This window comes from Neofelis nebulosa, chromosome 4 (assembly GCF_028018385.1).
Source record: "Neofelis nebulosa isolate mNeoNeb1 chromosome 4, mNeoNeb1.pri, whole genome shotgun sequence".
NCBI lineage: Eukaryota > Metazoa > Chordata > Mammalia > Carnivora > Felidae > Neofelis > Neofelis nebulosa.
In genome coordinates, this window is record NC_080785.1 from 78793103 (window position 1) to 78818582 (window position 25480).

The window sequence follows — 25480 nt, forward strand, 5'->3', positions numbered from 1 at the left end:
GAAACAAAATTAAAAGACTACAAACACAGAAATGTATTTGTGACATATGTGGTAAACAAGGTGTGGTACACAAAACTTACAAGATTGCTAGGGTGCCTGAGTGGCTCAGCTGGTTAAGCATTTGGCTCTTGGTTTTGGCTCAGGATCGTGATCTCACGGATATCGAGTTGGAGCCCTGCATAGGGCTCGAGGTTGACTGTGAGGAGCCTGCTTGGGATTTCCTCTCTTCCTTTCTCTGTCCGTCCTCTGCTTGCTCTCTCTCTCTCTCTCTCTCTCAAATAAAAATTAAAAAAAAAATTAAAAGAGATTGCTTACAAACCAATAAAAAAAGATGGAACTTTAATGGAAAAATAGCCAGAGTGCCAGTGGAAAGTTCATGTGCACTGACAAGAGAAGGAAATATACAGTCAGTAAAAATACATATGAAAAACTATTTAATGTCACAAATTGTAAAAATACATTTAAAAATACTAATAAGATAGCATTTTCATCTTCTACCAAAATGGTAAATATCTAAAGTTTTATTACAATCTAGAATGATGTGAAAGAAATACTCAAACTGCTGGAAACAATTGATATACAATTTTTGGAATTTGGGAATTTGTGCACTATTCATCAAAACCTAAAAATACACACACAACGCTATCCATTGACATCAATTGCAGAAAGGCATCATAGGAAATTAAAAGTAGAGGTGTGAACAGATTATGTACCAATGGCAGTCATTCTAGAATTATTTATAACATCAAATACTTGAGAAACAATGCCTAATATCTGATAGAAAATCGTGTTATCTCCAAAGAGCAGACGTTATCAGACAACTATTAAAGCTGTGTTGGCAGAGGGGCGCCTGGGTGGCTCAGTCAGTTAGGCATCTGACTCTTGGTTTCAGCTCAGTCATGATCTCACAGGTCCTGGGTTGGAGCCCCACGTTTGAGCGTTGGATTCTCTCTCCCTCTCTCTGTCTTTCCCCCTCCCCCCTCCTCTCTTTCTCAAAATAAATAAATAAACTTAAAAAAAAAAGAGCTGTGCTGGCAGAGACTTCAATGACTTGAGAAAATATTCACCTTGTTAAGGGAAAATAGAAGTTACGGATTATAATTCTAGTTTTGTAGTACACAGGCAGTTAAAAGACCATGAAGAAACGTCTTCGAGATGCTAATACCATTACCGGTGTCCTGTCTCATTGGTGGGATCCCTACTAATTTTTACATTCTTCCTGATGCTTTTAAGTATTTTCCAAAATGTTTACAATAAACATGCATTATTATTACAACCAGACGAGAGAGAGAGAGAGAGAGAGAGAGAGAGCAATTTTCAGAAACTTGGGTGCTCCTGTTGAATAACAGGATAATTCATGTAATCACAGAATTGCAGGTCAAGAAGGGACCTCTGGGATCCCCCAAAGTGAGGAAGGCATCATGCCCATTTCGTGCACCAGTTGGTGTCCACTACCCAGTTCAGTATGTTTTCAATGAAAGAAAACATGAAGACCACCCCAGTAATCGTACTTATGGAAAAACTGCTTCCTCCAGAAACGAAAGGGGTTTCTTGCCCAAGGTGATACGGTTCCCATGAAATGACCCGAGGAGTAGCCGTACTTGTGGTTACTATTACTACCAACCCGTGCCGCATCTACTGCTTGCCAGGCACTGCCTAAGTGCTTCATGCACGTCGATTAATTTAATTCTCTTCACAACCCTACGGGGGTAGGTATGGTCACTGTTTTCGTTAAGCAGGTGAGAAAACTGAGTCACCAACTGCATCGATATTTCATTCCCCTTTCCTCCCTGCCATATCACGCAAACCCTAATCACCAAAAAATCGATCTGACGCCCTCTAGCTTGGATGCTCACCCAGGGCTGTTCCTAGGGCGCATCTGGGAGTGTGTGTGATGCGGGTCAGTTGGGAGGTTTTAAAACGGCGCCGCCGGATAAACAATATCCTGGTGTCCAGTGTTTTACTCTGGCTCCATCCCTGGAGCGCCCCTCCTGGCAGGCCGCGGGGACCGGGGACACCAAGGGAGGCCCCGACCTCGCTCGCCCTCCGCGGCGTCGCGAGGCGCGGACCCGGCGGCGGCGCAGCCCCCTCCGGACTGGACTCGCTCGGCCGGGCCGCAGCCCCCGCCCGCGCCACCTGCGCCCAGGCCCCCGCGTCTCCGCCCCGCGTCCCGCCCCCGCGCCGCGCCCGCGCCCCGCGGTCCCTCCCTCCGGCGTGACGGGAGCACCGGCGCCGGCTGCCCGGCAGCGAGCGCAGCCGAGCTGTCAGCGGGCGGACGGGCAGGGGGCGAGCGCGCGGCGAGCCGAGCGCGCCCCACCCGGGGAGGCTGCCTTCCTGCCGGCCGGCCGACCGCAGCGGGACGGAGATGCGGCTCCTCGCCCCGGGGCCGGCGCGGGGGAGGGGCCGGGGGCGGCGGGCGGGGGCTCCCCGCTCCGGGCTCTCGCCGCCCTGGAGCCCCGCCTGGATTTGCTGCTGGGCGCTCGCCGGCTGCCGGGCGGCCTGGGCTGGGGACCTGCCCTCCTCCTCCGGCCGCCCGCTTCCTCCTTGCCTGGAGGTGAGCCGCACCTGGTCCTTTACCTGGAGTTTGCGGGGGAGGGGGAGGACCAGCGGGAGGATAGGGGCGAGGCTGGTGCCCGTTCGTCCCCCTCCCCGCCTTCACCTTTTGCCTTCCTTGGGGGACAGGGGCTTTGGTTTGTGGCAGGGATGAAGTTGCCCGCCCCGGGAGGCTGGCCGAGAGAGGGTGTGTGGCTTTGCTGTCTTTTGGGTGATGCTTTTTCCGTTCGCGCTCCTGTTCTCAGGGCACTGAAGGACTTTGCGGCGCCCTCTTCAGAGTGCCAGGCTTGAGGACCTGGGGCCTTGGGAGAGATTTCAGCGAGTGGGATGGCGGGGAGACTGGGGAAGCCCCGCTGCTGGGATTTGGAGACCTGTCTCTTCACACCTCTTGCAGAGAGCCAGATACTGCCACAGGAGGGTTTCCCGCTCCCCCCGCTCCCCCCGCTCCCCGCCCCTCCTCGCCCTTTCTCCAGTCCCCTGGCTTCCCCTAGACCTTGTGGGGTCTCTACCAACCCCTTCTTCCCCCTCGCCCGCGCTCAGCTTCCTGATGAGGCCCTGGGGACTTGCTAAGCCAGTGTGTGGTATCACTTGGCATCCTTCTGGCAAAATATGGATATGAATTAGGGAGAATAAAAGAGTGTGTACTTAGAGAAGAGGCGGGTTGGTGATCTAGAAAATTAGAAAAGACAGAGTGAATATGCTCCTTTTGGGAGGTGTTCATCTGGATGAAGCATTGCCACTGTTTATTTTGTGGTTCGAGATTACTGTTGATTTACAGCCAGAAAGAATAATTATGGGTGATGAGATTTTCTCCTGCTTTGAGGGGAGCTGGACTTAATGTGCCAAAAATTTACAGGGGGTGTCATTGGTAGTTGTATTGGGTGTTTATCTTTCCTTTTAGTGTTCCAGAAAGTCCATCCTCTTAATGAAAATCAATGATGGGAAGGAAGCAACATTTCTGACCTACTTTGAGTGATTACGTTGGGCAGGATATGAGGATTGAATACTGTTTTTAGGAAGATTGTTAGGAATCAGGGTGATGGGTCATTTTAATTTTTGTAGCAAAAATAGGTTAGCCCATAGCCCCTCTGGGAAGAATGGCCAGACACAGTTCCTTTGTGTGTGAATGCTGTAACTTCTGAATTTTACCCAGGCTTGAACTGTAGAGTATTTGTGTTCTGGACCTCATCCATCTTCCTTGGATTTTCATCTTCCTCTCCCATAGTACAAGTCCCAGGACAGACTGAAATGAGAGAGAATCAGATCAAAGGCACGTGTGGGAGCATGCAGAGCATTGCAATTGGGGAAATCAGGGCAAGTGCTCAACAAACAGCTGTGTTTAACTTCAGAGTTTATCAATATAATTAGTAGTGTAATCTGTGTTCTCCAACTTTACCTATCACTTGGGAATGATTCGTTCCTCCACGTTTCCATGGGAAGCTGCTTCTTGGATATCCTCAGGTTGAACAGTTATAACAGGACAAACCTAAAGCCTTACCTCCAGCCCCCGGCCTCAATATACACAACATACTTCTTTTTTCTGAAATGAGAAGTCTTGTAACACTAATTCTTAGTAATGAGGAATCTACTTGAACCTTCAGGGTGAAAGACATGGCCAATGGAGTGATGCTTTTTGGTCACTACAACTAGACTGATCCTTTAATTTTTTTTTTTTTTAATGTTTATTTTTGAGAGAGAGAGAGACACAGAATCTCAAGTGGGCTCCCGGCTCCAAGCTGACAGCACAGAGCCTGATGTGGGGCTTGAACCCACAAACTGCGAGATCATGACCTGAGCCGAATCAGATGCTTAACTGACTGAGCCACCCAGGTGTCCCATCTGATCCTTTAGATGACCACATGGACCACACAGGTACACCTAGAAAGAACAGAATAGGAGTCTGCAGCCTAACAAAGAAATACTGAAATGAAAGGCAGGAAGGTGCCAAAAAGTTGAGGAAGTTTCTCTTCAATTAATTCTACTCTTTGTTGCACTAACTTTAGAAATTGCATGTGACTCAATTCCTTGAGGTCTCGTTTGAATTTTCCCCCCAAAAGTGGGAATAAATGACTCATAGAGGAGGGTTGTATTGAGCTTGCCTGTGGCTCGTTGTGTTTTTAGAAATGGTGATGCACAGATCCATTTATATTCTTTCCGATGACTGGCAACATTTGTAAGATGACTGACTGGGAGTTAGAGCTTTCTTTGGAATTTGGAGGGGCCAAGCAGGATCATAGGGGCTAAATTTGCTCCTGGCCATCTGGTCTAACTAGCTGAGACAGTTTTATAGAATTGATCACGGTTTCTCTCTGACATTATTTTTGAGAGCAAAGGGAGAAGGGCAGGTGTTTTTCAGGCTCTGAGGGTAAGGGTCTGCTTGTCCTGGGAGGTAGGGGGGAGGTGTCCTCCGAAGTAGAGGTGTGGAATTGTAGGCCAAACTCCTGTGAGCACAGACATAAAGTAAGTATTTTGTGTTCAGTCTTGCCCGTTTGTCCCTTTCCACTATTTAGTAAAACAAACAGGTGGGGCACCTGGGTGGCTCAGTTGGTTAAGTGACTGACTCTTGATTTGGGTTCAGGTGATGATCCCATGGTTTGTGAGTTTGAGGCCCCATATCTGGCTCTGCACTGACAGTAAGTAGCCTGCTTGAGGTTCTCTCTCTCCCTTTCTCTTTGCCCCTTCCACGTGTGCGCATGCTCTCTCTCTTAAAATAAATAAACTTAAAAAAAAAAAAAGAAAGAAACAGAGGTGAATGGCACACACTAGAACAGAACTGTGAGCTAGGGAGGATTGTAAGAGTGGGGTCAGAGGCTGGAAACAAAGGCCAGCTCTCAATAATCTGAGAGAATGTTGAAAATGATGGAAAAATCTGTAATTCTAAACCTGATATTTTTTTCCCCCAGGAGTTTGAGTTTCACCCTCATTGATCAGTATTTTTTTTTTTTAATTTTTTTTCAACGTTTTTTTATTTATTTTTGGGACAGAGAGAGACAGAGCATGAACGGGGGAGGGGCAGAGAGAGAGAGGGAGACACAGAATCGGAAACAGGCTCCAGGCTCCGAGCCATCAGCCCAGAGCCTGACGCGGGGCTCGAACTCACGGACCGCGAGATCGTGACCTGGCTGAAGTCGGACGCTTAACCGACTGCGCCACCCAGGCGCCCCAGATCAGTATTTTTATAAAAGTAGTCATGATTAACTGAGTTATGTAGACTCTGATTTTCCTTGCTTGGTTTTGGAGGAAAGCAAGGGAAGGAAAAAGAGCACAGAAAATTGTCCTGGGACTAGTCAAGTTATAATTGCTGGAGTTCAGGAAAAAAAAAAAAAGACAACTGGGTTATGGATAAAGTTTCACTTAGATTTTTGCAGAGCATTGGACTCAGGGGTGAAACTCATAAAATACAACTTACTTTGTCAAGTCATTGGATGATGGAGCCAAAAAAGGGAGAAAAAAGATTACTTTGGAATACTCAGCTGGTGATCAGATCAGTAGAGTGGAAGCACAGGTATCGACAGGAAAGCTATAGGTTGGGAGACAGAAATAAAACGTAAAGTCAGTGTGCCAGCAGAGGGAGGACAACAGGATGTGACTTGGGTAAATGGTGCTTAAAGAAAAAAAAAATGAAGACTGGACATCAGAATGTGCAGAATTAATTTCTCAGGCCTGTGTGTGGGGAAAGTTATGAAGGATAAGCATCCTATGGATTTCTTGGCCCGAGTTAATTGCTTGTAAAATGACAGTAATAAAAACTGACCTACCTTTTTCTGTTGTGAGGATGAAGTTACTATATATTAAAGGAAAAATAAATCTATATAAATGTGAGAGTTGATTATTGCTGGATTAGTAGACCTAGATTGTGATATTTCAGAAAGGGTCTACGGGGAGATTTCAGAGCTTCTTCAGAGGATAGGCTTATCCAAGAATTGAATGGAATGGAATTTTTGACTCATTGAATAATAGGACTTAATGGAACTGCCAGAGGAAAAAATGATAAAGGCCAACAGATGATTCAGAATTGGAGTAAAGTATTAGAAGATAGAGTTATGAGAGTAAAAAGAACAGAAGTAAGTGGATTATGTTTGCATTATTTAAATTTTGAAAATTAAATCAGAAAATAGCTTGATTCTTAGTTCACTGCTCTCAAATCCTGCATAATACGATTCCACTGGTCTCTGAATCTTGAGGATGATAATGTCCTGCCAACAGATTTTATTCCACAGACATTTATTGAGCTTATACTATGTGCCAGGCGACATGTCAGATGATGTGAAATTACAAATTTAAAAAAATTTTAATTGGGTAAGGGTGAGACAGAAATGTAAACAATTGCAGTGATTGGGTGCCATGAAAGGAGAAAGGGGATGTCACATCTAGTGAGAAAGATCATAAAAATGCCCTGTAGAGGAAGTGAATGAGACCTGAAAGATGGAGAGGAATTTGCCAAGTGGGCAAGGATCATATGTGAGTGTGGGCTAGAAAGGACATCTCTGGTGTAGAATATAGGTTGAAAAAGGGCAGAGAGACAAAACAGCTTGTAACTGGAATACAGCATGCTCTGGAGAGTTTAGTGAGAGATGAGTCTGCGAGGCAAGCAGAAGAAGCTTGATCATAGGGTACTCGATATCATGCTAATAAGCTGGTCTTCATTTGGTGGGTGTTGGGGAGCAATAGAAGGATGTAAAAATCAGGAGCAATAAAGTATGCTCTACTTTGGCAACAATATGGAATCCATATTAGAGGGCTAGGAGATAGAAAGGGGTAAGACCTGCTAGGAGCAATTGTAATAGTCCAGATAAAGGATAATGGACCTCAGCCAAGAAGCAGCCATGAAGATAGCACAGCGGGTGTGCTGGGAGAAGGTAGAATTTTCAGTAAGTGGATGTGGAGGGTGAGGGAATGGTCCTGGCTTGAGGAGAAGATGGTGCCTCTAACCTCCTTGAGAATGAAAGTGAGGAAGACAAGATGAGGACCTTGGTTCTGGAGAGGTTGACTTTAAGTAGAGTTGGTCATTAGGCAACTAATGGGTATCAGGCCTTGTTGCTCAGGGGTCTGTTCAAGTTCACTTGAACTTGAACAAAAGACACGGTTGAAACTGCTGGATTGGATGCTCGTCCAGAGAGTGGGAACAAAGAGGATGAAAGGTAAGGTTTTACTAACATTAAAGGCGGTAGAAATCAAGGCATCCGCAAAGGAGACATGTAAGTAATGCTAGTGTGAGGGAAATGGACTGTACAGAGTGTGAGGAAGGTGAGAAAAGCCTTGGAAGAAGAAAGGGGTGGTTGTGGTGTCAGTGCCCAAAGAAACTCCAGTAAGATGAGGATTAAATAGAATATTGAATCTGACCATCAGGTTGTTGGTGCTCAATGCCAGAGTGGTTCCTGTGGAACGGTGGGGATAGCTTGAGTTTCAACTGAGAGGCAAGGCAGGGGTGATAGAGCAGAACTTTATTATACAGCATTTGTAGATTAGGTAAGAGATTGGGTCTTCCACGTCTGCATAAATCAGGAGAATTGCAAATGGCCATATCTTCTGTTTCAGATTCGGATGGCAACAGTTGAGAAACTTTGAGCAGGTGGTCTCTGAAGGTCATGAGCTGTGGGGGAGGGTGTCAGAGATTCTAAAGTCACACTGCCCTGAAAGGGGTTAGGACCCAGCCTCTGTTTTCAAGCAGTTGAGATAATCTTTTCTGCGAGGCTTGTGGAGGTGAATTTTCCATTTCAAGTCCTTCCGCTGAGAACCGTTTCTCATGTTTTAGGCAAATGCGAACAAGTCTTCACACCATCAATATTTACAATGTAAAACTAAGAGTTGACAGTTCTGTGAAGTGTCATATTTTAGCACAAGGGATGGAAATAGCAGAGCATAGTATAGAGTGGCACATTTTCCTATCATAGTGCATTCTTCAGAAGTGCCTTGGATCTTCTTCTTTATTGTCAGAAAACACCAGCCAAATTTGGGTTGCCTTTTCCTCCCCATTGAAGAAACCATGGATATTTCTTGTCCCTTTTTGCATTTCTTAATCTAAGCTACCTGTAATATTTCAATATTAAACCCATATTTATTGTGTACTTAACTACCAGCTACTGGTGGTGGTGAAATGGTGCACCATGCATATGGCCCTGCCCACACTGAGCTTTATAATCTTGTGAGGGCAGAATGGAAACAACATAGCCCATCATACAATCATGTTTACCATCGTGGTGTGGTTTGCTGTGTGCAGGACGGGTGTATAGCTCTCCTAGTCCAGGGTCAGGGGATTCCCGAGGAAAGGACGTTTAAGCCCAGTCCTAAAGGAAGGGTAGGGGTTTGCTGGATGAAGGTTGTGCTTGGTGGCGATAGAACATCTCAGACAAAGGAAGCTGCCCAGCCAGGATTAATTCCTGTATCCTTCTTTAACGCCTCAACCCCTTAACTGCTAAAGACAAAGGATCTTTTCTCTGAGTTCTAGTCGCAGCCCATTGTTTACTCTCGGGCATGTGTATGCTGTTCTACAAATGTTTTGCACGCACAGGACCATCCTGTATGGTTGGGTAAGTTGTGCCCTGAAGAAGGGCACCCAGCTAGGGGGGCAAGTAAGAGCTAGAATCTGTCCTGTGTGCATGTAGCCAGCCAGCTGTCCTGGCACAGGTGGGCGTCCATCTGCAGGAAGGAATACCTTTTCCCAATTTATAGTCCAGAAGAGACATCATTTTCTAAGTCATGCAAAGGTCATATGCTTTACCAGAGGCTCGGAACATCCTCCCCCACTCCTCCAAGTACATGATATGCTCATTGAGGGCAGGATTTCATCATCTTTTTCAACAGACAGTGATTAAATATCTTTACGTTGAAGACACTTTAGGGGTTTTAAAGATGAGTAAGATGTAGGTCCTCTTTTCTGGCAGCACTGATCACTGCCTTGAAAGTAAAGTAGTGTGGGTGGCTTCCACTTTTTAAATTATAAAAAGAAATTGATCTTTATAGTACATTTAATCTTAATTGACATCTTCTCTCATTTGTACCAGATTTAAGACACTGAAATAAAAACCCAGCGATCAGAATATATTGAAGTCTATTCTCAACTCAGTTTATAGCTCTGGAGTTCAGGATACTATTTATTGCTTATTCACATCTTCACTTTTATAGGTCTTTTCTCTAGGTCAGTGGTTCTCAGAGTGGGATCATAGGACTAGTAGTGTTAACATTACCTGGAAACTTGTAAGAAATGCAAGTTCTTGGGCCTTGCACACAGCCTGCTAAATCAGAAGCCCTGGGGTTGTGGCCCAGCAATCTTTGTTGCAGCCAGCTCTTCAGGGTTATGTTATACCCTGAACTGTCCTAGTTAGAAGGGGAGGAGTACAGTTTACTGCCTTAAACCCAGGGATCTGTTTCATCGTTAAAACTCCTTCAGCTATAACTCAAGCTGATTGCTGTTTCTGCAGGGCATTTTAGAAACTCCCGCAATAATCACATCCAGTGGGGCGTGAGCTCCTCCCATTAGCCTGAAGTGTATCAGAAAGCATTTCTCTGTTATCTTCTGTACACCAGGTACTAGGCAGGATGCTGCTGCTAATACAGGATGCAGAGGACCTTGTCATCCCTCTCTAGGAGCCTAAGGCCTGAGGGAAGACGGAAACATGGGAATTAATGAGTGTTTCTCTCTGAAATAGACATTGGAACAGATAAACATGGTAATATAAAGAAAGTATGGTCAGCCTTTTTGGTTAATGTTTTCCAATGTTTGCTACTTAAGAGGAGGAGAGTGGTGTGTATACTTTGCTCTAACTGCAAAGTGTCTTCTTGTTAGAGTAGGTGTAGTATCAAAGGTGGGCAATCAATATTCAAATTTGTACTTGGTCACCGTTTTATGTGACCATGTGCAAATCATTCTCTTTGAGTCTTTCTTTGTCTGAAAATGAATATAGTAACTCCTGCCTTATCTACATTAGAGTTACTGGGAGAATCTAATGAATTTGAAAATGCTTTGTAAATTTTAATGCAATGCAGATAGCAGTTATTATGCACGTTGAAGTTAAAAACAGTGTTTCTGAAGGGATGGACTGAAGTATGAAAGGGCTAGGAGGTGGATAAGAAATTTGTTAACTTACAAAAGTATTTTATAGGGGTATTCTTTTTTTTCATGTTTAAATTTTTAACATTTTATTTATTTTTGAGGGACAGAGCATGAGTGGGGGAGGGACACACACACACACAAAATCTGAAGCAAGCGCCAAGCTCTGAGATGTCAGCACAGGGCCTGATGTGGAGTTCAAACTCAGGAAGTGCGAGATCATGATCTGAGCCGAAGTTGGGCACTTAACCAATTGAGCCACCCAGGCGGCCCTAGGGGTATTTTTCTAATTATTGAGGTTGTGTGTTGTGAAAATTTTAGAAAATAAAGTATAAAAAAAGTCAGCTGTAGTTCTTCCACTTGGGGATATCTGGTATTAATGTTTTAGCACATTTCCACTTGCACATTTTCTTTCTTTTTTTATTTTTCTTTTCAAAACCACAAGTGAGCTTGTCTTGTGTCTTTTCCTCTCTTGTTATAACCATTTTCCAGTGCCACTAACACTTCTTTGTAAATATGTCCATAATAGTTATAAATATCTTAATATGTAATATATTGCAAAATATTGCATCATTTGAATGTCTACCTTTGCTTGTAAGTCATTTACTTCACCATTTCACTGCATATGCTCTTGTCTAGGTGAACAATGATCTTTTCTTTGCTAAATCCAGCTGTTGTTCCTCACCTTTCCCTGCCTTGTCAGAAGCCCTGGACTTGGTTGCTCTGTCACCACTAAAACTTTTACTTGGCTTCAGGCACACCTCACTGTCTTGGTGTCTCTCTACACTGTGATTCTTCAGTCATTACTGATTCTGTCTCATCTCCCTGATTTCCTTACACTGGGGCTTTCCAGGCTTAATCCTTGGCCCTCCTATCTTTTTTTTTTTTTTTTTTTTTTTTTTTTTTTTTTTTTGGTCATCCTCACACTCTTGGTGGTATCGTCTAGTTTCTTAGCTTTAAATACTATCTACATGTGGACAGCTCTCAGATTTACATCTCTCCTCACTGGACCTTTCCCTGGATTCCCAGCTTGCACAGCCTTGGTGTCTCCACTTGGATAGTTGAACTCCAACCTGACACGTTTGAACCTGAGCTCCTGAAACTGCTCCAAACCTACTCTTTCCCCATTTCCTCTAATGAGAACTCCTCCCTTCCAGTGGCTCAGGCCTAAAACTTTAGAGTCTCCACAGACTTCTTTTTCTCCTACTTCCTATATCCAGTCTGTCAGCAAACTCTGTTGTCCTGCTTCAATATAGTTAGCGTCAGAACTTTTCACCTTCTGGGCCACACCACCATCGTCTCTTGCCTGGATTATAACTTCCCGTCTAGATCTCCTTTAGTTTAATCTCAACAGAGCCCTTAAGAGATCACATTAAAACATAAGTCCAAAAAAGGGTTATTCTACTACTCATAGCTCTTTGAAGGCTTCATTCAGAACCAAAGCTGGTGGCTTATAGGACCCAGTGTGGTCCAACTTCCCATTAAGCCTCTAATGACGCTTGAGAAAGCCTGTTTCATAGGACTCTCTCCATTCTTAATTCTGCTTCAGCCTCTCCAGTCTCCTTGCTCTTTCTAGAATGTGTTATGTGAGCTCTTGTCTCAGGGCCTCTGCTTTGCTCTGCTTGCAACTTCCTTCATTCAGCTATTTGGCTTTTCTCCCTCATGTGCTTCAGGTTTCTACTCACTTGTCATCTTCTCAGTAGGGCTTTCTCGGGACTCCTGTTAAAAATAGCAACCTCCTCCTTTCTATCCTCATTTTGTGCTTTCATTTTTCTCCACAGCACTTTTCAGCATCCATTATAATATATATTCTAATTATTTTTTTGTTTTGTTTTTATGACCCCCCCCCCCCCCCCAATAAGTTGCAAGCTCCATCAAGACAAGCCAGTTGCTTCTTCCCTTCCTCTCTCTTTCTCTTTGAAAATAAGCTACTTTATCCCTGGCATTTCAAACAGGGCTTGAGACAGTAAATGCTTAATAAATGCTTCTTGAATGAATGAGTATATTTAATTTGGGGTGCTGAGGTTTTTAATTGTTTGTAATGTACAAATGTTATAATAACATAAAACATTGAGTTTCTTATTATTGAAGATACATTACTTGCAGCAAAAATCTTAGGTCAAAGAATGTGAAGTATATCCTGGGCAACACTGGAAATTGTTACTTATTGCTACTAACTTGATGGTGGAAAATGCTGTCTCACTGATGTAATTAACATTTCTTTAATCACTACTGAGAGTCAATATTTTTCATATCACTTAGTTTTTTGGAGAATTTTCTGTTTAGGTATTTTCATTTAATGTTTTTCTTACATATATAAGCTCCTCATTGTAGTAAGGATACCATTCAGTATACACTGAAAATATATTTCTCTAGAATTTTTTCCTGTCCACATGTCTTGAGATAATATAATACCCAGAGAAAGCAATTAGTTATTTAGACTGTAAAAATATATGGTCTAAAAATATATAGAATTACTTAACACATAAAATAGCAATAAATTTAATTTTTATTTATTTTAATTTTTACTTTTTTAAAGTTTATTTTGAGAGAGAGAGGGAGGGAGGGAGGGGGAGAGAGAGAGAGAGAGAATATCCCAAGCAGGCTCCAGTCTCTCAGCCTTGAGTCCCATGTGGGGCTTGGTCTCATAAACTGTGAGATCATGACCTGAGCTGAAACTGGGAGTCAGATGCTTAACTGAGCCATCCAGGCGCCCCTAGGAAAATATTCAATTTTTAAAAACACTGTTGTTTGGTACATAGTACCTTACTAAATTCCTCCAATAAGTGAAGTCTATCATGTGTTTGGCTGACAAAAATACTAAAGCAACTGCAAAATGACTAAGAATTCTTGGGCTTGGAATGACAGTCTTTTGTTCTAAGATTGTGTTTTTGAAATTTCAAGATCGTCCTACTTCATTCTGTGTTATTTCTTTTTCAGTGGCCATTCATATGTTTATCTGTTCATCTAGCATGTAATGAGTTCATATCCTGTATTTCTTTCACTGGGAAACCAATAATGCCTAAGTCTATGATTATTACAGTACAGACGGGTTACATGCTGTGAGGGAGTTGTGCACAGGGTTACACGGAAGCAAGGAGAAGGGGCGACTGAATCAGATTAAGGAACCCTGGCCTCAGAGAAAGTCCTTTTGGAGCTGAGTTTTGAAAGATTTCCCGAAGTGCTTTCTGGAATGCACAGAGGCCAGCGTTTCTCGGTCAGAGAAAGTAGGTTGTGTAACAGCACAGAGGACTTAACTCCTATGACCATTTCAAGGGCTAGAGTGAAGGCACGTGGGTAGGAGTGGCAAGAGATGGCTAGGTTGTGGGGAAGGCAGGAAAGCTATGGGGAGCCACTGACATCAGGTTAGGATTATTCTGTTGGTAAATGGAGGATGAGGAAGGAGGGATCTTATTGGAGGCAGGGAGATCAGGTAGGGGACAGCTGCCTCTCCCACAGGGAGAACAAGAAGTCAGAGCTGGGCAGCTGACAGAGCGGGGTAGTGGTAGTATTCAATGATACATCGCAGCCTCCAGGGACTGCTAGGGCTTTAGCCTTGGGCTGCTGGGTAGATGCTTAGCCTTTCATTGAGACTGAACATTTAGGAGGAGGAGGCCAGGTGGCTGAAAGAAAGAGGATGAGTTCATTATTGGCATCGTGAGTTTAAAGTGCCCAAGGGACTTCCAAATAGCGCTCTCCCAGAGACAGCTGGATGTCTGCGAGTGCAACAGAGAGACAGCGTGTAAGCCACAAGCACATAAGAGGTACTTGAAGCCACTGGCGTTGATGAGGTCACCTGAGCTCTTAGCAGGCAGCAAGAGCAGTGTGCTGAGGAGAGGGCTCTGGGAAACGCCGGCATGTAAAAAGCAAGCTGAGCCAGAAGCAATTGAGAAGGAAACTGAGAAGGCACAGCCGATACGGTGATAGCACAGAAGCTGGCTGAGGATTGAAGGGGTAGCTGACCACCAGGAAATCTGGAGGATGATACCCACGTGGTGTTGCTTGATGTTTACTCAGGCGTTTGAAACATCATATCCTTGTGGGCAAGAAGAGAAGTATATGCTGAATGATCGTATCACTAGGCAGATTGTTGGCTATTTGAACCCAAATGTACCTTAAGGTTATTAATTTAAGGAATTGATGCCAATCTGGAGGGAGGTGTTCAGTGTAGTACTATAGTCCCCACGTCATGCACAGGGGATATATTCCAAGACCCCCAGTGGATGCCTGAAACCCTGGACAGTACTGCACCCTATATATACTGTGTTTTTTCCTGTACATACATTCCTGTGACAAAGTGCTATACATTTTGTGTAAGAGATTAACAACAATAATAAAATAGGACAATTACAACAGTATATTGTGGTAAAAGTTACATGAATGTGATCTCTCTATATCTCACTGTACTGTACTCACCCTTCTTGTGATAATGTGAGATGATAAAAGGCCTGCGTGATCAGGTGAAGTGAGGTGAATGACAACGTTGCATTAGGCTATTATTGACCTTCTGGTTATACATCAGGAGGGGGATCGTCTGCCTTGGGGTTGGTTGCTTATGGGTAACTGAAACCACCAAAAGCAAAACCACGGCTGGGGGCCTAGTGTACCTTTGGTCTTAGTATCTAATCTTTGAGTTGTTGTTGTTTTACTATTTAATCGATGTTTTGGTTTTGGGAAGGCTTAGCCAAATTTTGTAAAGTCAGAAATCTGGGAAAGATGCCTAATGACTCGGAAAGCAGAATTGGGATTCAAGATGATTTGAAAGGCTAGAATAATGGGCAAACATAATTGTTCTAAGTATAGACTGTCCTTTTGGGTTCTGAAATTTAGTTGTTTAAGCATAGGATGAGGAAGTCTTGCTGAAAAAGGATGAAGAAGTCTTGCTTAAAAGTACTTTTGAAGCCACAGATGTCACGTGGCTGCTAAAAGCACTGATGGTGTGTGTGTTAGGCTCTATTAATAAGAGCAGAGCACTTGGCTCACAGAAGGTAGACGTTTAACTTAGGTTAGTGATTCAATTTAGGAGTAATATTTGAAGAGGGATATTGACATATGGCGATGTTGACTTGACGTGCCAGTTAGGAAATGAAGTATTTAGAAGGTATGTCCAAATACTTGATGACTGACCAAAGGAATTGAGGCTGGGTAGCTCTGAGAAAACTTGAGGGAATCATGATAGCTTCAAATGCATTATGTGCCGTCACGTATTAGAAGCATTAATATAATGCTCTTTTAGAGGATGGTATTAGGATTGGTGGGTAGTAGACAAAAGGGTGCAGATTTTAGTTCATCTGAGAAGGTGTTTTATGTCAGTAGCGTCATGAACTGCTTCTTTGTACTTTGGAAGTTGCAGGTTTCCTCTTTTGGGCAGGCTGATGGCCTAGGTCACATCTGTGGGAATGATGAGTTCTAGTTCCCTACTGTGTGCCTATATTCATATGGTGGCTTTAAGGGACAGTTCAATGACTGTTCAAGTTACATACATTCCTCTTGTAACAAGTAAGAAATCTTTATCCTCGACGCTTTAGTTCTAGGACACATTCCTTCTTAAGCTGTCATATTTAACACTTTATCCTAAGATTGCTACCGTGTAAACATAAAACAATTGCCCTTTGGTGTTTAATGTAACATCCTAAAATGGAGAGTGGAAAAAATTGGCCATTTGAAATTTAAGTCTGATGCCGACTTCTATTTGGTAATTCTTGGGCATATCAATAATGCATACTAGGAAATAACTTGAACTAAATAACCGTTGATGCTTAAACATATCTGAGCTTGGTATGCAGGGGAAGTGCTACCATATCTAAAGAGCAGGTAAATATTAACACTATTTGCTCTATTTTTTTTACGATGCCTTTTTTTTACATTTGACCTTTTGAAAATTAAATGCAGTACGTGTGCATTCTAGAAAAATGAGGCAATAAAAATACTCATAATTTTACCAAATAAGCACATTACTTTTAACATTTTAGCATTTGTAGTAGGAAAAATTAATAAAAAGAACAATAGGAACAATTTTAGGGCATTTCATTTACTAATTGATGAATTCATCTTCCAGACTCTAATGAGATTGGTCCTAATACTTCCAGCTTGGTAGAATTACTACCTGTGAGCCCCAGCTGCTGCCCCATTGCTCACATTTGTAACCATCAGGAAACCCTGTCTCTATCACATATTTCATATGTCTTTGCATATATTTCATGGCAAATATACATGTATGTTTACAAAATTGGAATATTCTGCACATAGTTTGGTAATTTTTTTTTTCATTTAACTCTATGCTGTGAACTTATTCCCTCATTTTGACTTCTCTAGAATTTTTATTCAGTGCTTAATGTAAGGTAAGCATCTAACTTTATTTCTGAATAACCAGGTTTCCTAAATAGTATTTTGAACAACCCGTAATTCATCCTTTCTCCATTGATTTGTTTTCTGTACCATGTATTGTGTGGGTATATACATTCTTTTTAATCTCTTATGTATAAAAAGTGACATACATATCCTCAAAAGTATTTGATTTCTTTTGGGCTACTTTGTATGCTGTTTATTTATTTATTTTTACCAAGATTGCACACAGAATTTTGTAATATGATTTTATAATATACTTGTTGCTTTTCTTCCAAATATTTTTCTGCTGTTCTCACTACTCTTCAAGTTCAACTTCAGAATAATTTTGAAAAGTTAAAAAAAATCTCACTGGAATTTTCTCTTGGATTCTGTTAAATCTTTTAACTTATTTGGAAAAACTGTCATCTTTCTAGTGTAATCTTCGCATTTGAAGACCTAGTTTCCTTTGGTGCTTGGAGTATTCTGTACGTCTCATGAGCACTGACTTTGTATTTGTAAGTTTTTTGTTACTATTTTTTTATGGCAGCTTTCCCCTACCATTTTATCTTTTTGTTTGTTTGTTTATTTATTTATTTTGAGAGAGAGAGCACGAGCAGGGAAAGACAGAGAGAGGGGGAGAGAGAGACTCTCAAGCAAGGTCTGCATTGTCTGCATGGAGCCTGATGCGGGGCTTGATCTGACAAACTAGGAGATCATGACCTGAGCCAAAGTCAGACTCTTAACCGACTGAGCCACCCAGGCACCCCTACCATTTTATTTTTTAATTGATTTTCCCCTGGTAGGCTGAAAAGCCATTGGTTTTTGGAAATTGTGTATCTTGTTATAGAGTGGTCTTGTTAATTCTAGTATTTTGTTGATTATCTTTGATTTTCTTTCTAAAAAATTTTTTTTTTAAATGTTTGTTTATTTTTGAGAGAGGAAGAGACAGAGTGTGAGCAGGGTAGAGGCAGAGAGAGAGACAGAGAGGGAGACACAGAATCTGAAGCAGGCTCCAGGCTCTGAGCTGTCAGCACAGAGCCTGATGCAGGGCCCAAACCCAAAGACAATGAGATCATGACCTCAGCTGAAGTCGGACACTCAACTGACTGAGCCACCCAGGCGTCCCAGATTTTCTTGATAACCGGTACCATTTATTGAATAGTGAAATGTACGAAGCACTTTACTTATATTAACAGTAATCCTCACAGCTATCCATACCTTTGCTTTTAGAGTTGAGGAAACTGAAGCTCAAAGGCAATTCATACCTTGAGAAAGATGTCAGAGGTAGTGAGTCCTAAGCCTGGGATATGTGTGTCCTCAGAGATCTCACTTTCCACTGAACTTCACTGCCTTCCACTCTGCCTACCCTGAGCTTGTACCTCTAGTTCCTTACAACTGCTTCTGTCAGGATATACATGGAATCTTACCAAGTGTGCCGAGCAACTATTTATAATGTTTTCCTCCTTTAGTCCATCATTTTTAGATTCCTTTTTCTCAGGGTAGTAATCCCTTTCTCATGTGTTTTAGAAATCTATCCTCTGCTCCAAGGTAGATCCTGGTGTTGCACATGTTTTAACAAAATGAGCTCTCTGTACTGCTGTGTTTCAGCCATAGACAGGTGTGTAGGTGGCCATGGCCACTGGTCTCCTTGTCTCGAGGACGAGGTGTCTGTGTAGAGTCCTTAGTGCAAATTGTGTTGTTTGGCAAACTGTGTCCTGCTGGGCTGATCAAGTGAGGGGGAGCTCATCCTGTCTAAACTAGATTCTTGTTTAGGAAAATTTTTTTTGGAAGAAGGATTTTTTTAGACAGAAAAAAGGAGGAGAGCTGTTCGTGGTTCTTCCCCAGTAAGCACACCTGACGGGCCCTGGACGTAGTGCATGTTCTGTCTCTGTCTTGCCCTGTGCAGTTCTGGGAATAGAGGATGCCGAAGAGTTAAGCCAGAGCGAGGGGTGTGGGTCTGATGACATCGTAAACCAGAAGCCTGTAAAACTTCAAACATAAAAGGCCGAACCCTGTTGTTGAAAAAAACCACTATATACCAAAGACAATCCCGAATGGAAATCAATGGGCGATAGTTCTATCATTTTACCACAACTCTTTCAGTGTTTTTGTTCTGTATTCCCTTTTTCCTTAAAGACTTACATCAGAGTTATGTGGGCCAGGCATTGTTCTAAGTGTTTGAGACGTATTAGCCCATTTAAAAGCACATATGTAAATAATACTGCTCTAAAGTGTTATTCAGATATTTTAGCGGAAGGCTAACAATTGCCTCAATCTTTTTAAAACTTTATTAAAGATTAATTGAAGTACATTGAACAACATAAATATGCAGTGTATAATTTGGCCAGTTTTGATGTATGTATACACTTAAGAAATGAATACCAAAATCAAGATAGCCATTTCAAATACCCCCAAAGGTTTCTTGCTTCCCCTCATAATCTACTCCTCCCCCCACCCTGTCCTTAGGCAGCCACTGATCTGCTTTCTGTCACTATAGATCCACTTGGATTTTCTAGAATTTCATATAAATAGAATTCAATGGCATTCACTCTCTCTCTCTCTCTCTTTTTTTTTTTTTTTTTTTACACTGGCTGTTTTCACTTAGCATAATGATTTTGAGATTGATTCACATTGTGGTGTATTCAATAGTTTGTTCCTTTTTATTGCTGAGTAGCATTCCATTGTATGGCTATACCACATATGCATATCTATTTTTAACATACTATAGTTCTAATCATGGTACTTGATATTCTTAACCTCCAATATGATAATGTAATCTATGAATATCAAGAACTCATTAGCGAGCATTTCAAATGGGTTGTTTATAAAGTTCGCCAGCAGCAGCCCAAAATGTAAATGTAAGCACTAAAGGAATGTTGACGTTCTGAGATATTCTGGGAGGTAATTTATTTTTCTGTTTTACTGAGTATTTAGTGCTATTTCAGATACGTCTTGATTTTTGAAAAGCTAATCATTCAGTTAGTTAGATATGCTTGTTGGGATTACTTCCACTTGCCTGCCTGTCTGCCTATAGATCATTTCATTACCAATTAATGTTTGTCAGAGTGCAAGGGACGAAGGCAAACCTCCCACCAAGCATTCAGAAGCTAAAATGAGAACTTTTTTTTAGTTCGTCATGGTGATGAGCATTTGTGTACTCTCTAGATGAGAGTAATGTTTGTATTCATTTGGAAGGACAATTAAATATATTCATTAGTTTCATATAATAGTTGAGATTATATTTCAAAATAAAAATCCAGCAAGATAGCTAGGTTTAATTGCATTTTTCTTTTTTTGGTGGCCAGTGATAGGAATTCGGTTGGCTAGAACCGAACATTTAGAACAAAGTAAGAATGCTTTTAGACTAGTAGTGGTTCCATAAACTTTGGGGACTCTTTCTTTCTGTCTCTTTCTCTCTCTCTTTTTCTCACCCACCCTCCCTGCTCTCTCCCTTCCCTTCCCTTTTCTTTTTTCTTTTTTCTCTTTTTCTTTTCTTATTTCTTCTCCAAAGAAGCTAAAGGTACTAATAGGAACTATAATTGTGAGACTGGCTGATCTGTCCTATTTGGGTTTATTTCTTCTGTAGCAGTAGCTGATGACTTTTCCAGGACAGGGAGAATGATGTGACTCATTTGTCTTGATAGCAGTGAGTTCTGCCCTCTCTGCTTGGACCTGGATACGGGAAGACCATTACTTAAACCCACCCTTCTTTTCTGCCCTTTTTTTCTGCCCTTCCTTTCAAAACCAGACTCTTCACCTTTATTTCTTCAGTTTTCTACCTTTTTTCCCCCACACAGTGTAGTCTGGCTTTTATCCCAATCATTTTCCTAAATCTCTTTTTGTGGTCAGTAATCATCACCTAATTATTAGTGGTTTCTTTATTCTTCATCATACTCCATTTCTCTGCAGCATTAACCCTGTTTCCAGGCTGCTGACTTTGCTTTCTAAGACACTGAAATCTTGTATTACCCCGTATTAATATCTTTCCTTCTTTAGATAGCTCCTCTTTTCTTATTTTTCTTGGAAAGTGGTGGTTTTCCCAGGGTTGTGCTTTTGGTTGCCTTCTCTTTGTATTATATATGTACTTTCTGAGTCTTAGCCATATTCTCTTTTATTCTTATTTTTATGTAAATAAAAGTAATACCTACTTATTACACACAATTTGAGTATACATTTGAGTCCATGATTTGAGTATAATATGAACACTTTTGAACAAGCAAATGATGAATATCACCTGCTGTCTCACTGTGGCGAACCATTGTTGAAATTTTTCATCTGACTGCTTGCCTTACCTAAACCTTTGTTTAAATCAGTCTTAAATCCAACTTCTAAATGCCCAATTCTCCACTGGATTCCAAAAGCACATTTACAACTCCTTAACAGACACCTCTAGTGGGACATCCTGGATGCCTCCAAATTAAATACATTCTGAACCAAATTAATTATTTTTCCTTGTACTTGAAACTAGTTTTTCTTCTTGCTTCCACTTCTGATTGGCTAATAGCAACTTGATGTTATTGATCCTTTTCCTTCTTGTCTGTAAACTCCATATCACTAAGTCATAAAACAGATCATTTTAATTTGGTCTACAAAGTCCTTTATCACGTGGTCTCAGGAGATCTTTCTTAGCTCTCTCTTTGTGCTCTTAACTTTCTCCTGTTTCAACCCTCTGTCTTACCCTCCTGTCTAACCACAATTCCAATTTTCAGGAATTCTCATGTACTTCTATCCTAACGTGCTTAAGCCGGTGGCCACATCTGAAAAACCATTTCCTCTCTCTCTGGTATAACTTATCTCTAAATATCATTCAGGATAATGTGGTTGAGATACTCCTGCTCAGATGGAATGAGTCTAGGGCCTAATACTTCCTACATTTGCTTTGATTTGTCCTGACTAGAGAAGAAGCCCATTAAAAGGGCTCCTTACTATTGCTTTTAAAAAAAAATTTTTTTTAACGTTTATTTATTTTTGAGACAGAGACAGAGCATGAATGGGGAAGGGTCAGAGAGAGGGAGACACAGAATCTGAAACAGGCTCCAGGCTCTGAGCTGTCAGCACAGAGCCCGACGCGGGGCTCGAACTCACGGACCGCGAGATCATGCCCTGAGCTGAAGTCGGCCGATTAACCGACTGAGCCACCCAGGTGCCCCATGTTTTTAAATCTTTGAAGAGCTACCTGTGAAGAATGGACTTCAAGTATATTTCAGACAGCTGACCTGGGACCAATGAGTGGATGTTATGGTGAGGAAGATTTTTCTTCATATTAAGGAAGAGCCGTAACCTTTAATGATGTACGGCAATGGAAAAGACTTGTTAAACTAGTTAACTATACAGGCAAAGACTAAATGACCATTTCTCATGGATTCATTCATTTAATCGACATTATTATTCACTTTCTCAACTGCTGTGCTGGAGGTTGAAAGATGAAAAAAAAATTTTTTCTTGAAGGAGGTTACAGTTTAATGAAGTGGTTCTCAACCTGGCTGTGGATTAGAATCACAGACCAGTGAATTATTTCCATTTTAGAAATCTCAGAGGACAGGGTCTAGGTAACATATCCAGTGTACATCCATGGATGGTTGTAATGACTTATCTAAAGTTTACTTCTCAAAGTGTCATTTATTTAACACCGGCTTTAGGGCAAGCCATATGATGTTGATTTGGGCAAAAAGAGACTTACTGCTCTTATGGAATTTATAGAATGGTAGAGTATAGACATCACACAAACACGCGACAGTTGGTGTTAAGTCTAAGAGGAAAAGTAAAGGAGATGAAGGGACGTAGGAGGTATCTGGTATCTAAGAGGTCAGGAAAGGGCTTTTGATGCTATGGCATTTGAGTAGTGCCTGAATGAAGAAAGAGATCAAGCTATGCAGACATCTGGGGAGAGGGCTTCAGGCACAAGGAAGAAAAGTACAAAGGCCTTGAGATGGTCATACACTTGACATGTTCACAGAAGAGTGACCCACTGTGGCTGGAGTAGAATGAATGAAGGGCATGTGACAGGAGGTGTGAACACAGATCACATGATGCTTTTTAGGGGATGTTAAAGACTTTGACTTTCATTCTGAATGAGGTGAGAGAGCCCTGGAGGGTGTTGAATACAGATATAATATGATTTATATGTAAAAACATCAATCTAGTTGCTGTGTGGAAGTAGATGCTGGGACATGGGTGAAAACAGATGAATTAGGTTATTACAATAATCTAGATGAGGCATTATGGCAGTTTAGATGAAAGTTTTAGGGGTGGAATGGTAAGAAGCAATTGGATTCTGTGTATATTTTGAATATAAAAAATATTTTTAACGGGGCATCTTGGTGGCTCAGTCAGTTGAGTGTCTGACTCGATTTCAGCTCAGGCCGTAATCCCGGGTTCATGGGATTGAGCCCCACGTTGGGCTCTGCACTGAGTGTGGAGTCTGCTTAAGATTCTCTCTCTCCCTGTCTCTCTCCCTCTGCCCCTTTCCCTGCTCATGTGCACTCTCTTTGAAAAAATATATTTATTATATATGTGTATATTTTTTATATGTATATTTTAAAAATATTTTTAAAGGGACCATAGGCTTTACTGAGATCTCCCAGGGAGTGACTTTAGCCAGAGAAAAAAGGGGTCCAGGACCAAGTGCTGGGATGTGTCAGGGGTAGGAGAGCCCGTGGAGGAGAACGGGGTCCCTGAGGCTAGATGAAGCAAGTGAGGGAGAAGACAGGCACTGAATCATACTCTGTTGTTAGACTGAGTGAGAGGGAAGCTGAGCACTGATGTTTCAATTTTGTGAGGTGGAGGTCATCAGTGATTTTGACAAGAGCAATTTTGATCAAGAGGTATAGGCAAAATGTGACGGGAGTGGGTTCATTAAAGAATAAGGACAAAAAAGAAGGCAGGCACAGTGAGAACAGACAGTGCTTTGGAAGAGCATTGCTAATGAGGGGAGAAGAGAAAAATGGGAGTAGCTCAAAGGGGGAGTACAAATACTTGGTCACACTAATGCCAAAGCTCCTTACAAATGCAAGATTTTGTTCTATAATTAGTGGCCCTGGTTTTATTTATTTTTTGTAATGCCTTGTTTAAGAATTGCTTGAGATGAGGCACACCTGTAGTTTTCTGCCCTGTTTAATTTGAGACTTTTAGAAACCAAGCTCAGCCATTTTATTTACACCACATAACTGTTCTTCTTCCTTTCTAGCTTGGGTATGTCTTTTTGCATTAGTTTTCTGGGGCTCCAATAACAAAGTGCCACACACTGGGTGGCTTAAATAACAGGTATTTATTGTTTCACAGTTCTGGAGGCTGGAAGTCCAAAATAAGGTGTTAACTTATGACCTCCCAGACGCTAAGTCGCGCTTGCTGTCGGAACACAGTCCGTCCGGCCCCTCCGCTTTTGCCAGCCAGACTCGGGGGCTCCGCTTGGCCCGCGAGCCGCCCCTCCGCCCGGCTCCCTCCCGCCAGTCCGTGGAGCACGCACCGCCTCGCCGCCCTTCCTACCCTCTTCCGTGGGCCTCTCGTCTGCGCTTGGCTCCGGAGACCCCGTTCTGCTAATCCTCTGGCCGTTTTCTGGGTTCTTTAGGCAGGTGTAGGTGGAATCTAAGTGGTCAGCAGGACGCGCGGTGAGCCCAGCGTCCTCCTACACCACCATCTTCCCAAGAGTCTCTCTCAAACTGCTCAACTTTGAGTGTACGGCAGTTGAAGGATTCCTGGGAGTCCTTGGCACAGGAGCAACCTCCAAAGTGCTGGGGTGGTGAATTGTGGGCCCCTGTGACTTTCAACTCCAAAACCCCGTCGAGGGATGGAAAAACCCCCCAGAAGCGCACTTCTCCCCACCAGCCAACAGAAAACCCTCTGGAAGTCCAAAATAAGGTGTCCACAGGATGGGTTCCTTTTGGGGGAGGATCTGTTTCACCCCTCTCTTTGGCTTGTAGATGGCCAACTTCTCCCTCTGTCTCTTCATATCCATCTTCCCTCTTTGCCTTTGTGTACAGTTTTGCTTCTTTTTTAAGGATAGCTGTCATATTGGAATTGGACCCACTCTAGTGATCTCATTTTAATTTGATTACTTCTGTAGAGAGTGTCCCCATATCAGGGCACATTCTGAGGTACTGTGGATTAGGATTTAAGTGTATGGATTTGAGGAGGGGACAGGATACCTTTACTTACTCATAGGCTCATTTCTGAAGATTTATTCTAATATTTAAACTTTTTCTACTGGGTGGCATTTAGGCACAGTTAATTTAGTCATTTGAGGGACATTAGGTGTTGCTTTAGAGAATTTGGGCCAGGAGGTGGATTTCTTGATGTAAAATGAGCACTTGGTGAATTGGAACTTTAATGAACTGCCTTTTTGAAAAGAAATATAAAATGAGTTAGAGAGGTGATTTCTTTATACTTTATGTGAACACGAGGTTAGACTTCTCTTAGACTTCTCATGTTTAAAATAGTAGAAAAAGTAAGCCAGTAGATACAGACTCTCTCTACCTTGGGAATAAGAAGGGGTAAATCAGAGTGCCTTCTCCAGGAAAATGCCCACATTAAGTGTAGGTATCACCTCCCTGG

At 42.2% G+C, this 25480-nt stretch overlaps 1 protein-coding gene across 1 annotated transcript in view; it reads left to right on the plus strand.

Annotated features, from left to right (window-relative positions):
- The first annotated feature begins 2251 nt into the window (after positions 1 to 2251).
- Positions 2252 to 25480, plus strand: part of ELAPOR2 (endosome-lysosome associated apoptosis and autophagy regulator family member 2) — a 173955-nt gene continuing 150726 nt past the window's right edge. The window contains exon 1 of the mRNA XM_058725236.1: positions 2252 to 2554. Within this exon, the coding sequence (XP_058581219.1) occupies positions 2366 to 2554 (189 nt within the window). The 5' untranslated portion in view covers positions 2252 to 2365. The remainder of the gene's footprint in view (positions 2555 to 25480) is intronic.